Source organism: Pogonomyrmex barbatus, unplaced genomic scaffold (assembly GCF_055798465.1).
Source record: "Pogonomyrmex barbatus isolate J1 unplaced genomic scaffold, ASM5579846v1 scaffold3, whole genome shotgun sequence".
Classification (NCBI taxonomy): domain Eukaryota; kingdom Metazoa; phylum Arthropoda; class Insecta; order Hymenoptera; family Formicidae; genus Pogonomyrmex; species Pogonomyrmex barbatus.
The window spans coordinates 13,744,987-13,759,013 of NW_028297127.1; the positions used below are offsets into that span (position 1 = coordinate 13,744,987).

Genomic DNA, 14,027 nt, shown 5'->3' on the forward strand with positions numbered 1-14,027 from the left:
AGAGAAGATTTCTTACACCAAAGTAACATTATTTACGAGAATGATGAACGCTCTCGATGTAATACTGTTGTATCACCAAGTTATATCTTGATTGAAGACGCATGAGATTATTGAATCATGTCTTTGTTAATTATTATGTGTTGCCAATTTGCCGAGTTAGAAGAGCTAGACTTCTGATCTGACAATATAACATTTGGCTCGCTTTGGCAAATAATGTCTAAGCACTGATCAAACTCATCACACATCGTCTGGTTTTATTTGCACGTATCTAGTATTGGCAAATAAATTCATTAGAAGGGGAACGTAATGTCGTGCTCTACGTATGTACGTAAGTATACCAAGGCCGAAGCTTACGATTAATTATCTCTTTGGCCCTCTGTAATGACGATCAGTGCGTAACGCCGGTACGTAGTCACGGGGTGAAAACGGCATATGGCGTGACACGTGCGACCAATAACCAGGTTTATGTGCAACGGCGCCAGCAAAATTTCTCATAGAAATTCACTAATATAGTTCTTTTCGACTTATTTCGGAGAAGCACAATTGTGACTGAATCTAAAACGTTAAATATTAATTTTTAAGTACTAATATTAATTTTAATTTCTTAATATTATATTATATTATATTATATTATATTACATTATATTATATTATATTACATTATATTATATTATATTACATTATATTATATTATATTATATTATAATTATATTTAATAATATAATGAATTATTATTTTTACAAAAAATCTTTTGTATATTTTTTTTAATAATTTTTGACAAATTAAAGGATTTATGAGAAATATAAATATAATATGAAGTATAAAAAAGAGTTTATTATTATTTTTACATATTTGCAACATAAATACATTTTCTGCAGTTAATTGTACATAGATATAAAATATTTGTTTCTATTTTTATAACTACTATTCGACGCCCATGTTACGCACACAATTACAAACTGATCACGATTATAAGGGTATTTGGCTCTAAGTCTCACGCTCGCAAAACGACCCTTAATACTAAGTTGCTCCTACGCAAAACTTTCTAGCACTCGAACGTGACGCGGCACGTGTACTCGTTGCAATGAGTAGTTCCTAATTGATCGCTGACCGATCCAATTACGTTAAACATTGAACCGGAAGTAATTTAAACCGCGAGGATTCGCGAAAAATTTGGAATTGAAATTGGATCGGTTTGTTACGCAAATTTTTTTTGCTTAATACAAAGCATAGATATTGACTATTTTTGATAGCAAAAAGGAAAAAGTTTTTTCGAAGAGCAAAGTATTAATGGAAATTTTAAAATTATTAATAGTTTTAACGAATTAACTACAAATTTTGTTCGAATATACAAATATATTTATATTTCTCTGAAAAGATATAATCTTTTAATAAACTTTTTTAAATGTTATAATAATAACTTATTAACTTATTAACTATTATAATAATTATTAAATTATTATAATAACTTATTATAATATTTCTCATTTCAAGTGAAAGTGATTGCGAATTTCTTTATTTAGAATGAGTTTTTAAAAGTTTGTTGTTATTCAAATATTTAACATCTTATATTTTCATTTTATATTTCAATTATTTAGAAGGCAGTTATCTGTCTTGTTTAAAATAAATAAATATTATTCTGTCAATAGTTTGTTCCTTTCTGGATGTTCTTAGACTCTCACGAGATATCGCATCGGCTCAACGATCTGCAGAAATTGAAATTGACATTACGATGATCATTCGTGATCGTTGATCCGGAAAAAAGCGGTCGACGGGAAAATGACGGCTTCTCGCCGGCCGCGTCGGGCAGAAGCATTTCTTCGCTGATCGTTTAACTCGTTCCGCGAGATAAATTGGACACCACTTGACGTAAGGAGAGACGGCATCCTTATAAGCGTACATGAGAAGTAATTAACCATTAGTACGAGCGACTGATCGGCGCCTGCAGACCTTCTGCGATGCAGAACCGCTATGGGCCTTGGCGCTGTGTGCTACTCGTTTATTGATAATATCACTCATTATGACCTGTAAATTATAATGTACGTCTCTCATTAATCAATGGGCTTTCATAGATGGTCCATCTGCTTGAATTCGATTTTTACCGAACGCTCCTTCTAGCGTCCATTATCGAAGCATGCCATGTCTTACTGTTGAACATGTTGATTATATACGATGGTCCGTCATTGTTTTGTAATGTTTTGTTTCAAACTGCCTTCTCTCTCTCTCTCTCTCTCTCTCTCTCTCTCTCTCTCTCTCTCTCTCTCTCTTGCTCTTTTCTTAATGAATGCACATCTCAAATCTTATCGAACATCGAAGAAGATGATACAGGCGAAAGTATTTTCATTCCAAAGATGATTGAATTAATTTTAAACGTTTGCCTTCTCGACTGTTATTTTTTTTATCTTCAAAGTTTTTGAAGATCTCGAGCCTTGAATGAAATGGGCTGCACCTGTTTTCCTTTTTTCGTGCAGAGAAGCACGAAAATTAGATGGCTGGATACATCTTAATTATCGGTGCTCCTATATAGCAACGTGCGAGTTTTTCATAGCACGGGATGCACCTGGTAACTTCCGGAGTCGCGACCGGACAAAAAGAGAGTGAGAAGAGCGACCCTGCTTCCGTTTCGTCCTTCATGCATGCGCTGCGAATAACAATAGTGCTATGTGTAAACGCACAACGTTTATTCGAATCCCTCTCGAGTGAACGGGCAAGCTGCCCTAACAGTGATTATTCTTAATATCCCGTAATTATCCGTTTGTTGACGCACAATGTGGCTTAAAGTAACATCATCATGTCATAAATATATGTTGCGATATAGTGAAAGTGGCATACATTCCTTTCCACGGAGATACACATAGAATGCTCCAGAATTGTTTTATATCTTTTGCCGTCTGCAGTTTAGAACCAATCTTGCTTTATTCGCTGAATTAAATTTAATTCTGTCTTTTAATTTAATCGAATTATAATTTTACATCTTTTATTGTGTTTAAATTTAAGTTAAGAATTTATAACAGATAGCGTTTTTCAAATTTCTATTCAAATTTCTATTTCTTAAACATAAATTAATGAAAATTATTAAAATAATAAAAGTTAGAGAGAGAGAGAGAGAGAGAGAGAGAGAGAGAGAGAGAGAGAGAGAGAGAGAGAGAGAGAACTTAAGAAAAAAACAACGATATTTCTTCGCGTAATTAGATGTTAATTTATGCCGACTGCCAATTATGATCATCATATAATTAATACAGTGTGTACACGATATTTTCTCATGCAAAAAAAATGATTTATAAGTTAGGAGAGAGAGAGTGGGGAATTCACGTTCGCGGTTCAAAAAAGTATACTTGGCAAGCAAGAAAGTTGCAATTGTATATAATGATTTTAATGATAGTTCATTGAATGTCTATCGCAGGAAACGCAGGTTAAAAAGAAGGGGTTCTTTCTTATTTACATTGAATAAAAGATAAAACGTAAAACGTGAAGATCGCGAACTGTGTCATTTGCATCGATTCTAAGGACAATAAGATGTGCATGTGTGACGCATTTTGCAATTTTTGAAGATCGCGGAGGAATTTTTTTGTTTTTTTGTGTTGAATATAAATAAAATAAAAGATCCTCTTCCAACTACACAAAATAAAAATGTAGTTTACAAAATCTCTTGTGAGAACTGCAACGCATTTTACGTGGGACAGACATCTCGACAATTAAAAATAAGGATTTCTGAACACTGAAATCACATTAACAGAAACACTGCCATTTCTTCTGTCATTACAGGTTGCGATATAATCATGAATTTAATTGGGAGAGAATATCAAGATTCTGGATAAGAAGCGTTTTCTAAGGAATAGACTTGTCGCGGAAATGCTATACATTAAAAATCAAGTAAACAACCTCAACCTACAAAAAGATACAGAATTCTTACACCTCGATCATAAATAAATTGTAAATATTTTCTTATCGTTGTTTGTCCTTGTTTGTGATTGACGTATTATATTTATTTTATAATACTTTATAATTGTTTTTTAATCATTCTGTCATTTTACCGACTTGATTCGTGGTGATCATATGTGCCTTTAATTCGGCACTGTTATGTCGTTGTGCCGACTTTTTTTTTTATATATAATATGTCTGCAATTTGACTCCTGAGTGTTTGACAAAATGATCGGACATGTGCCTGTGTGGTGAGTTGTGTCAATCAATGTTACTTTTAATCTCACTTCTGATTCTTTACAAGTTATGACTAAATTATACTCACACTTAGGTAATCTGTTGATTGGTCTTATGCTACCTGGAAACCGCTGTTAGCATCCACCATCATATAAGTCTGCAACTGACTGTTGCCACATAGGCACATAACATCAATCGCCACGGTATATTATATTTCTAATGTAATATCCCGAGTTTTATTCAACTTTTTTATTCTCGCTGAAAATGGCTCAATATAGAGCCATCGAAAACGTTCGAACTTCTGTTATATTTGATTTTATATTAAGAATTTTTATCTCGGAATTATATATTTGAATTATTATCTTTAATAAATTACCACGTACCAATAAGCGCGTTTGACTCTTATTGCCTTCTAATTTGCAATTTTATTGTAATTTTCAAGAGTCATTGAGATATATAATTTGTTAATAAATAAAATAAATCAATTAATTAAAGGAGAGAAGAAAGATATGTGCGTCTAAGAAAACATTTTCACATGGGAAAAATCGAGAAAGAATTAAAAATAACCACTGTATCACGTTGGCGCGTTGAGGATCGACGGTACTTTGATGTGACTGTTCGAAATATGTGATATGTAAGCAAACTGGGTCGTAGACTTTAAAATTAGTCTACGTGCTTTGTCTATGTGATGTATGCTTACCATTTATATATGTTTGCATTTATCTCACGTGCATTTATCTACTAACCATGCAAAAAGCGGATAAATTATTTTTTGTTGCGTGCGTAAATACAAAAAGTATTGAATCAGTTAACAAGTAGATATATTAAAAGATACTCAAGAGAATTATTATTGTTGTTGTATTTATTGTATTATTATTGTAATTATTATTATTGTGAGAGAGAAGCCTCGGAGTAAAAGTTGTCTATACAGTTTATCTTTGCTAAGAAATGTGAGTTTGAAAAAAGCTTAACTTTTCAATGATCAAGAGGAATTTTGTACAACAGATGGTAAAGTTTTTTTATTTTTCCAAATAATTAACAAAAATTTTGATATGAATGACTTATTAAATTGTCAATATTGTTTGCAATGCACTTCTATTTAATTGTGCAGGAGGTATCTACTTTAGAGAAAAATTATGATCGGTCGGAGAATGTTTCGTACTCTGAAGGGAATCAAACGCGTTCTCATGGGAATTGTCCGCGGTCATTTCGAATGTTCGCGAGAGCCCGCGACGTGAATCGTGAATAATGTATGGCCACGTTCGCGTGTGTCCTCCGCTTATTAAAATTTTCACGTTCGCGTCGCTCGACGATGACGTCTCCCTCGCGAAAAGTATACGAGTTGCGGCATCGCGCGCGGATAAAAGCTCCATGCCGCGTTTCCTGGATGCGTCATCGCGAACGCAAGAACGCGCGTGGCGACTGAATCAGCGCGGAATTAATCGGATCGCAGCGATTGGTTTCCTGATGGCGACAGCCGATCGGAATTAATCTAATGGGAATGTCGGGAATTGCTGGCGCAACTGAATAATCTCGTGCGCGCGGTGACGCGCTAATTGTATTTATTAGTGAATAGGTCCTTTGTGCCGCGTAGACCTCGCGAATGCACCCTTTGCAGCTGAACGCTCACCGCTCATCATCGAAACGCGAACGTGGAATGCTTCGGCATTAATGAGAAGGATCGAGAAGGAAAATTTAACGAAAGTCAAAAATCATCACAAAAATTAATCACGCGTGAAAAGACACAGATAATTTTCGTATCTTGGTACTAAATTGCAAATAAAACTGAATAATTTGTTTCTCATTAAAAAATATGCGTGTTAAATTAATTAACAAGTAGATATTTCAAACTAAGGAAATTATTACGACACATTAATAAAATGAATGTATTATATATATCTTCGTTATTTATTTGCTTTATTTATAATTATAATTTAAAAAATTTTTACTTGGAAAATTACCGACATGGCACGTGTAATAATCTTATTCTTAAAATCTTATTTATTGAGAGGAAATCTTATTTATGGAGATGGAAATGGGCCGCGTTGGAGGGCAAAAGGAATAGCTGACTCGGTTATCTTCGATCGTAATGGGAAAGTACGGCACGTGCGAGATTGCGGAAATCTAAGCGTATCACTGTACGTATCACGGACAAATTAAGGCGAGACGAACGGTCCCACAAGCACATTCTCAAATGACGTCATGAGTCCGGCAGGGATCAATCGGAGAGTCAAGTTGTGATAATTGCGACAATCGCGAGGATGCTTCTCAACGAGACACTCAATTCATACTCCCCCTCGTAACTTCGTCCCTCCGTCTTTTCCCTCGCTTTCTTTCGTTGTTCGTTACGAGTTACACGTGCCTCGTGGATATTTTTATAGCCACGACCCAAATAAAAGATGCGTAAAGGATATAATATGCGTGTATTTCTAAGGAAGAGCATTAATCAAAGATAAAATAGACACACAATCTTATTTTTACAATGGATAGAAAATATTATTTTCACTCTTTGGCTTGTTTCGTGCAATGATAATACACGTTGGCTACGTGCAATGCTTATTATTCTATAAACAACACACATTAAAGATTCCAGTCTCATATACGATCTAGTTAACTCGTCCTGATATCTTTTTAATAAATTAATCATTGTGCAGTTGATTCCATAATGTTAAATCAAAAGCGGGAACTTTTCGAGCATTATTGATATTTTTACAATATTTAACAAATTAAGAATTAAAGTTTTCACAATTGCACTTTCTTAGCTTCAGATGGAGAACCAGGGTTACGAGGAGGACCAATCGCGCGTAGAAGCAGAGCAGTCCGTACTCGAGCCTCATCATCACGATCGGCAGCTTCGCGTGGATGCGATCGATGTGATCGGTGATCCCGTCGTTGCGAAGATCCCAACGCATCCTGAAGGTCACGTGTACGAGGACATCTCGATTAGCCTGGATATTGACACTTACGAGCTTCCCGAGCAGACGGCTTGCCCCGACGAGTCTCGAGATATTCGCGAGATTAAAGATCGTCGATCGATCGATTTCACCAAACAGGCTTGGATCGACAAGCCACCGTCCTCCGCGATCGATCAACTTCGAGCGAGATCTTTCCAACAAAGTTCGGCATTGTCTTCTTCGATTGAAATCAGTACGGATCAGATCGATAGTGAGATTATCTCGTCGCGAGTGACATCCACGACGAATGAAGATGATCCTGAGGGAGTCACCAAGAAACCTCACGATCTTTCAGCATCTTCTCTCTCCGAGGATGTCCCAGAGAACGTATTTTCGTCACCTCGAGCGAATGAGCATTCGTCGCGAGACACCTCGGTGACGCGGTCCGATCGCAGACCGAATCGCAGACGTAAGAAGAAAGATTGCAAACACTGCAGGAGTAAATTGGCTAGCGCGGGATCCTGCGAGAAGCTAGAGGAGTTGACTGATAGCAAGGATGCGATCCTTAAAGAGATTGGAAACACTCATCAGAGCAAGGACTCGGATGCGTCCACTCTCTTGTTTCGGGATTCGCTTTTAAGATCGCAGAATGTAAAAATCTATCCGATTGTGAATAGAACGAGTCTTCGGGATATCGGCGCTAGGAGAAATTCCTTGACCTCTTTTGCCGCTTCCGAATATGGAGTGCATACATCGGGCAATCCAGCTAGGTTCCTGCTGAACATCGAAAATGATAAGATGTTGAGCCAAGTGACAGAAAGTGCTCAAAGCAAGATATTGATGGGAGTCCCGGAAAATGAGACTGATATGAGGATTAACTCAATCTACTCGCAAGACCGTTGGTATGGCAAAGAATCGCAAATATTCTATACTGATGTCAAGGATCAAAATCATTTTCAGGTGAGTTATGCTGCGTCACTACGAGCATTGAATTGCTTTTACTTAATCTCTTTTTTTTAAATATTATTGTAAAATTTATAGATCGATGTATTATAACTTCTTAAAAGATTTTTTTAGACATTTTTTTTTTTAATTGAAGAGATGAAAATTATATAGCAATTAATTTGTAAAGACAGCTGTTAGCAAATAGCGAATAATGGGTAGGAGTAAGGGTAGGAATGAGGAGAGAGAAAGGGATAGAACGAGATATATAGTGTGAAAAGGTAAGAAGGAAAGAGGCTGTGTAACTTTGAAAAAAAATTAATTGGGCTCGAGCTTTCTCCTGAATAGTATTGAATAGTTGGACAAAATACAACAACCCACTAGTGAATTTATTACAAAATGACATATTTAATACAAAATGACATATCCTCGAGGAGGATTGAGATACGACCCAGTCTTCACCGAACTCCGCATTACGTTAAGTCTCCTGATACATGTTAAATCTTTTGATTTGTTGCCAGTCTGATAAATTGTTATTATGTAATTTACAAAAATCTCTCTCTCTCTCTCTCTCTCTCTCTCTCTCTCTCTATACTTGGGGCGAATAAGATTGTAGTATGATCTTTCTATTTAAAATCATAAGATCTTTCTATTTAAAATCTAAGTTAAAATATATTCATGATTCTTGTGATTGCGCTCATTGCGAACTCATGTCGGTACTGTCTTCTTAAATTTTATGTATTTTTCCTTTTTTCTCTTTTGTATATAATAATTTTGGAATCGTTGTACGTATCTAATTAAATATGTTAATTATATATTAACCTAATGTTACTTTTATGTGTTAGAATATTAACAAAAAAGATTCTCGATATTATAATAATAGGCAACAATAGGCAACAAGGCTAAGATTAGGCTAAGAATTAGCGCTAAACGGAGTGTAAACTATATGTTTAATTTTAATTCAGTTTATTAATAAAAGTTCCAAATATTTCGACTTGAATTTGAGTCATCTTCAGTGATACAAAAAAGTAAGGAATACATCTCTGAATTATAATATCTCTGAATTCAATCAATGAGCCAAATAATAATAATGATAATATATCAATCATGTCAATTGAATAAATGAAATTATTAATTATTAAATAAATTTTAAATGTGAGATAGTACCTTTAAATCTTTCATATGAAATAAAAAGAAAGAATAATCACTAAAATAGTTGTCATTCATCAAATAGACACAGTTCACAATAAAAGACAGAAAAAACACGAAAGAGAGCAACATAAATTTCGCTAAAATAGCATATCGCAAAGAGCGTCCGCATACCTCGAGTTCAAGACAATAATTACTTTTATGTAATTTCAATTCTTTTAATTTTTACAACCTTCTAAATTTTGACACGTTAAATTTAAATGAAGTCTTATTCATGCATATTCCGTATATGTACATTGTGAGATATTATGTGAATATATTAATTTAAATATTACGAAATAATAATTTTGCATCTAAACTAAAGAAACATGTTTAAAATATGAATTATTATTAAGAAATATTTAATTTAATAATTAAAAATTCTTAAGTAATATTTTATATTATTTTATCTTCGTTGATTATTTTGACTATTTTGACTTCGTAAAAAGATAAGAAAATGTCATTTTTTAATTTGCGATGATAAGACTACAAATTTCTTTTACGATATTTAGATAATGCTAAATAAAATATACACATATAAATTCAAAATTTTAAAAGTAAAAATAAGAATAAAAATTAAAAGTACCATTGTTATATAAGAACGATATGAAAATTATATATGGTTATATATTGCAACAGTATGAAAAGTAGCGGTAGAATTTTACGTTCGGCAAATTAATTAATCGATAAGTTCATAGGAGAGAAACAATAAGACTCAGACAGAAAATATCTATTATATTTTTCCTATGTTAATTATTTCAGAAATAATGCTCTCGATGTTAGACGTAACGTGATATAATGACACGAGAATACATTTAGAATTATTGCTAGGCACGGAGAGACGAGTCGGGGAAAGTCGCTTCTGTCCGACTAGTTTCGATTTAACGACTGGCAGAAAGGCGTTTAGTTACGTACATGGTCACTACGTGGCGCGTTTACGCATGAGTTTCTCGTATTTAAAATCCACATAGAAACCAATATTAAAGGGCTGCGCGGAGGTAAAAGCATACTTACCTGGCGCAGAGGCTACCGTGATCAGGAAGGCGGTTCCTCCAGGGCGAGGCTCTTCCATTGCACTACGGTTGAGCTGACCCTTGCGAATACCCCTAAAGTGGGTATCTCGGGCGTATAATTTTTGGTAGTCGGGACTGCGTTCGCGCTGTCCCGGAGAAATTCGATACAAACATGATATTTCTTCTAAAGGTTTGAACTTTTAGTTTAAAGCTAAAGTTTCAAATATTATAAGAATAAGCCGGCATAGTCGAATCTTATATTATTTAAGTATTCGTCTTCACAGAACTTACTCGATCGATCACAGATCCGCATTAGCATTTAAAAATATTACTTTAGACAATCTTAATAAAATAAGAATCGACTATAAATAACCAGTCCAAAAATATTATGATGACAATTCACACATAATTTTTGTCATTGCATGAAAAAAAGTAACGTGACCGAATATCGTCATCTTTTTTAGATAAAAAAAATAAATATAGTTAAATATATAAAAACTACTTATACGAATGTAATTTTCTATATTGTAATATATCACGTCTCTTAATATTATAGAACTATAATTAATAAATATCAATATATTTTTGGAATGAAACTCAAAAAAAAAACTGTCGATCAATTTTAAAATTTTATTTGAACTTTTTATAGTTTTTATAGTTTGTATCGATTTACTTTATGACAATAACGTACAAGGAAATAATATTACATAATATTTTCATTCTGCCAAGATTTATATTAAAAAATTTTTTCTAAAGTTAGGTAGTATACATATATGAAATTAGTCGAGATATTTCACACAAGTTTTTTAAAAGGCAGGATTAGATAACCAGTTATTGTGCACCCTTCAGTTTTGCTAGTTTCGTTTATTGTTTCGTGGCAGTTCGCCTACTGTGCGAAAATGAGCGCACATGACGAACGCGAAACACAACGAGCGATGTTGTTACGTCACCACTGCACACGTGCACGTGCGCGTGTTAAAGAGCATACGCATGACCGAGCGTGGAAGAGAGAAAAAAAAGCCTGGCTTTTAGAGCTTCGTGACAGGAGCGGTCGATCAGCATCTTTGACATTCCGCGGCGGAGCGTAATATTCATTGTTACAGTTCTCGCGTTTTTCTATCGTGCGCATAAATGTGTTATTTCCAATTAGTGGTGATCGAGAATCGAACAACTTCAAATGCAGGTGAAGTTTTGTCGTTAAATTGTAAAAAAAATTATGTAATCAAAAATCGTGTGTGAAAAACAGTATTCACATTTCAATATGATGATAAAACTGTACGAATAATTATTTTAAGATAATAAATTTACTTATTTAAAAATACCTTACTAGATGGTAATAATTAGGATTTTTTTCTACACGAAATAATACATCTCATATATCTCTACATGTAATTATTTATTTTATACGTAATTAATTTTTTATAATAAGTATTAATGCAATTAATCACAATACACAATTATAATACACAATTATCACAATGTATCTCTCATATGTATTTTATTATTTGTTTACAGATGATATTATTGACATTCGATATATTTTAGTGAATTTGATATTTTAGTGAATATTTTAGTAAATGAACATTTTACAGGTTTGTTATAGCATTGCGTTCAAAGATTTTACTAAAGAAAAAAGATATTTGAGAAAGTAAATATCAGGATTATTCAAAAGCTAAATATAAGTCTATCTGCAGACGTGACTTTATTTCAAGTATCTTTCAACTTATGTTATGCTTTCTGGATAATTCGGGACTACTGTCCAGACACTTTAACGATAGCTGAGAAACCATGGAAAGCATAATTACAGCTTAAGTTATCATCGTTGTTATAAATAAAACACAAATTAGAGCTTAGTGCTCTCATATGAAATCTCAATAAAAATATTAAAGTAATCCGTAATGTTTTTAATGTATTTTATATTTATTATCTTGTATTATATTTATTCGTTGTCCGAATATTCAGCGAGTAATATGCATCATAATACAAAATATTTTTATACAAAAATTTTTAGATAATGGTAATTGCAGCAATAATATATATATATATATATATATATATATATATATATATATATATATATATATATAACGCATAAATATTACGCATAAATAATTTTTAGAGGCAGATTTGTTTGTCGCAATGTATTTGGACAGGCTAATGAATATCCAAGAATATTCACCGGATATCCGTGCGTATTTTGATCAAAAGTTTTGGTTGGCGAGATCAAATATAGATCGTGAACCAGTGATTAGAGTGGGTGGTAAATAAAGTACTAAAACACAAGTATATAAGAGGAAGAAACTGACCGAGTGCGTTTTGGTACCACGAGATCATATTCGTGGTTCGCTGAGGCAGTTCGTCCGCGATTTCCCAGCTCACACGAGAGATTCAAAAGAGCTGACAGCCTCAAGAGAAGAAGAAAACGGCCGCTGTCTGGCGCTGCACCGACGTAAAGAAACAAAACGGAACGGAAGTGGAAGATATCTATCTATAGCCCGACGTGAACGCGACGGACGGCGACGCTCATCGTCATCACTGAGCGATGCGTCAGCAAAAATTACGAAAACACATTACAATAGGCCAGAGTTCCTTAAAATCATGATAGTCGCCCCTCTTGTTTTTGAGCCGTTATTCTTTTCGATGTATGTAAAAGATCGATAAATGTAAAAGATCAAAGAGGTGAAGGAAAAAGTATAGAAATCTTCCGATGATATAATCTAATTACCTATATCTTATTATACATAAAAAGTTCTTTTTTGTTTTATAAATTATTTGAATTTTTAATTTCACTCAAAGTGTATTAAGACAAATGTAAAATTTTTACTTTACAACATAGTCTGTACTTTCGATTTTACTCAATCTTTTTTTCTTGAAGAATTATTTTTCTTTTATTTCTTTACTTTCCCTTATTATTTTTATTTTCATTTCTCCGTTTCTCGTTCATTTATCTGTGAAATCGTTCCTAGAAATAAATATTTCCTGATTACAGCCTATTTTAGCATCCGGCTTTGTTATACTTATAGCTTTTTTTTTCAGAGAGCCTATTCCCTACCAGCGCGGACGCACACCCCGACCTCGCAGAATCGCGTTAATTTACGTCGAAGCGTTAGAAACGAGCCGCCACCGCATCCGGCACGCCTGGACAAGCATCGTCGCGGTTGGACGTTACACCTGGCTCGTCCTTTGAAGACGTCCGGATGCTCAAGCCCACTCGTACCCCTGCTGATCGTCGTGCTGATCCTGCTGGGGGTCGCAGGGGTCGCATTGTACATCGTCTTTGGTAAATAAATCCTCATTTATCTTGCTTTTTTACTCTTAACAATATTAATTATTTTGTTTTTGTATTTATTAAGTAGGAAATCTGGACTTTTCAAGCGTTACCTCTTGACTGTCTATTCATTCACGAATGTATAATTATATATATATATATATATATATATATATATTTATTTTTATTTTTATATATATTTTTGTGGAATCCCTTTTAAATTACCAAAAAAGAAATTTTTTTTATAACGATCATATAATTTATATATATAAAATTATATATATAAAAAAAAAATATATATATATATATAAATTCTGTGCTTTGTGAACTTATGAATCTCCACCATTGAATGTGTGAAAAGTAATAAAGATTTATTATTCCTATATAATTTTCTGGAACGTATATTATATATTTTCTTTATTATAATATTCACTCAAATAGCACAGATGATCGTTATAAAAAAAATTTCTTTTTTGGTAATTTAAAAGGGATTCCACAAAAATATTGATTTTGATTTCTAAATCGGAGTTATTCTGAAAGAAATCTTTTTCTGTTCATAATGAA

At 33.5% G+C, this 14,027-nt stretch overlaps 1 protein-coding gene, 1 long non-coding RNA gene and 1 other non-coding gene across 4 annotated transcripts in view; all 3 read left to right on the forward strand.

Annotated features, from left to right (window-relative positions):
• The window catches only part of LOC105424599 (uncharacterized), a 31,926-nt gene that overhangs the window by 11,116 nt on the left and 6,783 nt on the right, over positions 1 to 14,027 (forward strand). For both annotated transcript variants that reach the window (XM_089079045.1, XM_011634899.3), the window contains exons 2-3: positions 6,921 to 8,012; positions 13,232 to 13,475. In XM_089079045.1, coding sequence (XP_088935171.1) covers positions 6,927 to 8,012; positions 13,232 to 13,475 — 1,330 coding nt within the window. In that variant the 5' untranslated portion in view covers positions 6,921 to 6,926. The remainder of the gene's footprint in view (positions 1 to 6,920; positions 8,013 to 13,231; positions 13,476 to 14,027) is intronic.
• On the forward strand, positions 8,019 to 12,964 carry LOC148936090 (uncharacterized). The gene is made up of 2 exons (XR_016139767.1): positions 8,019 to 11,378; positions 11,711 to 12,964. It is a non-coding gene; the product is annotated as an uncharacterized LOC148936090 (long non-coding RNA).
• Positions 10,189 to 10,350, forward strand: LOC112552441 (U1 spliceosomal RNA). Its single transcript, XR_003096615.1, has one exon. It is a non-coding gene; the product is annotated as a U1 spliceosomal RNA (small nuclear RNA).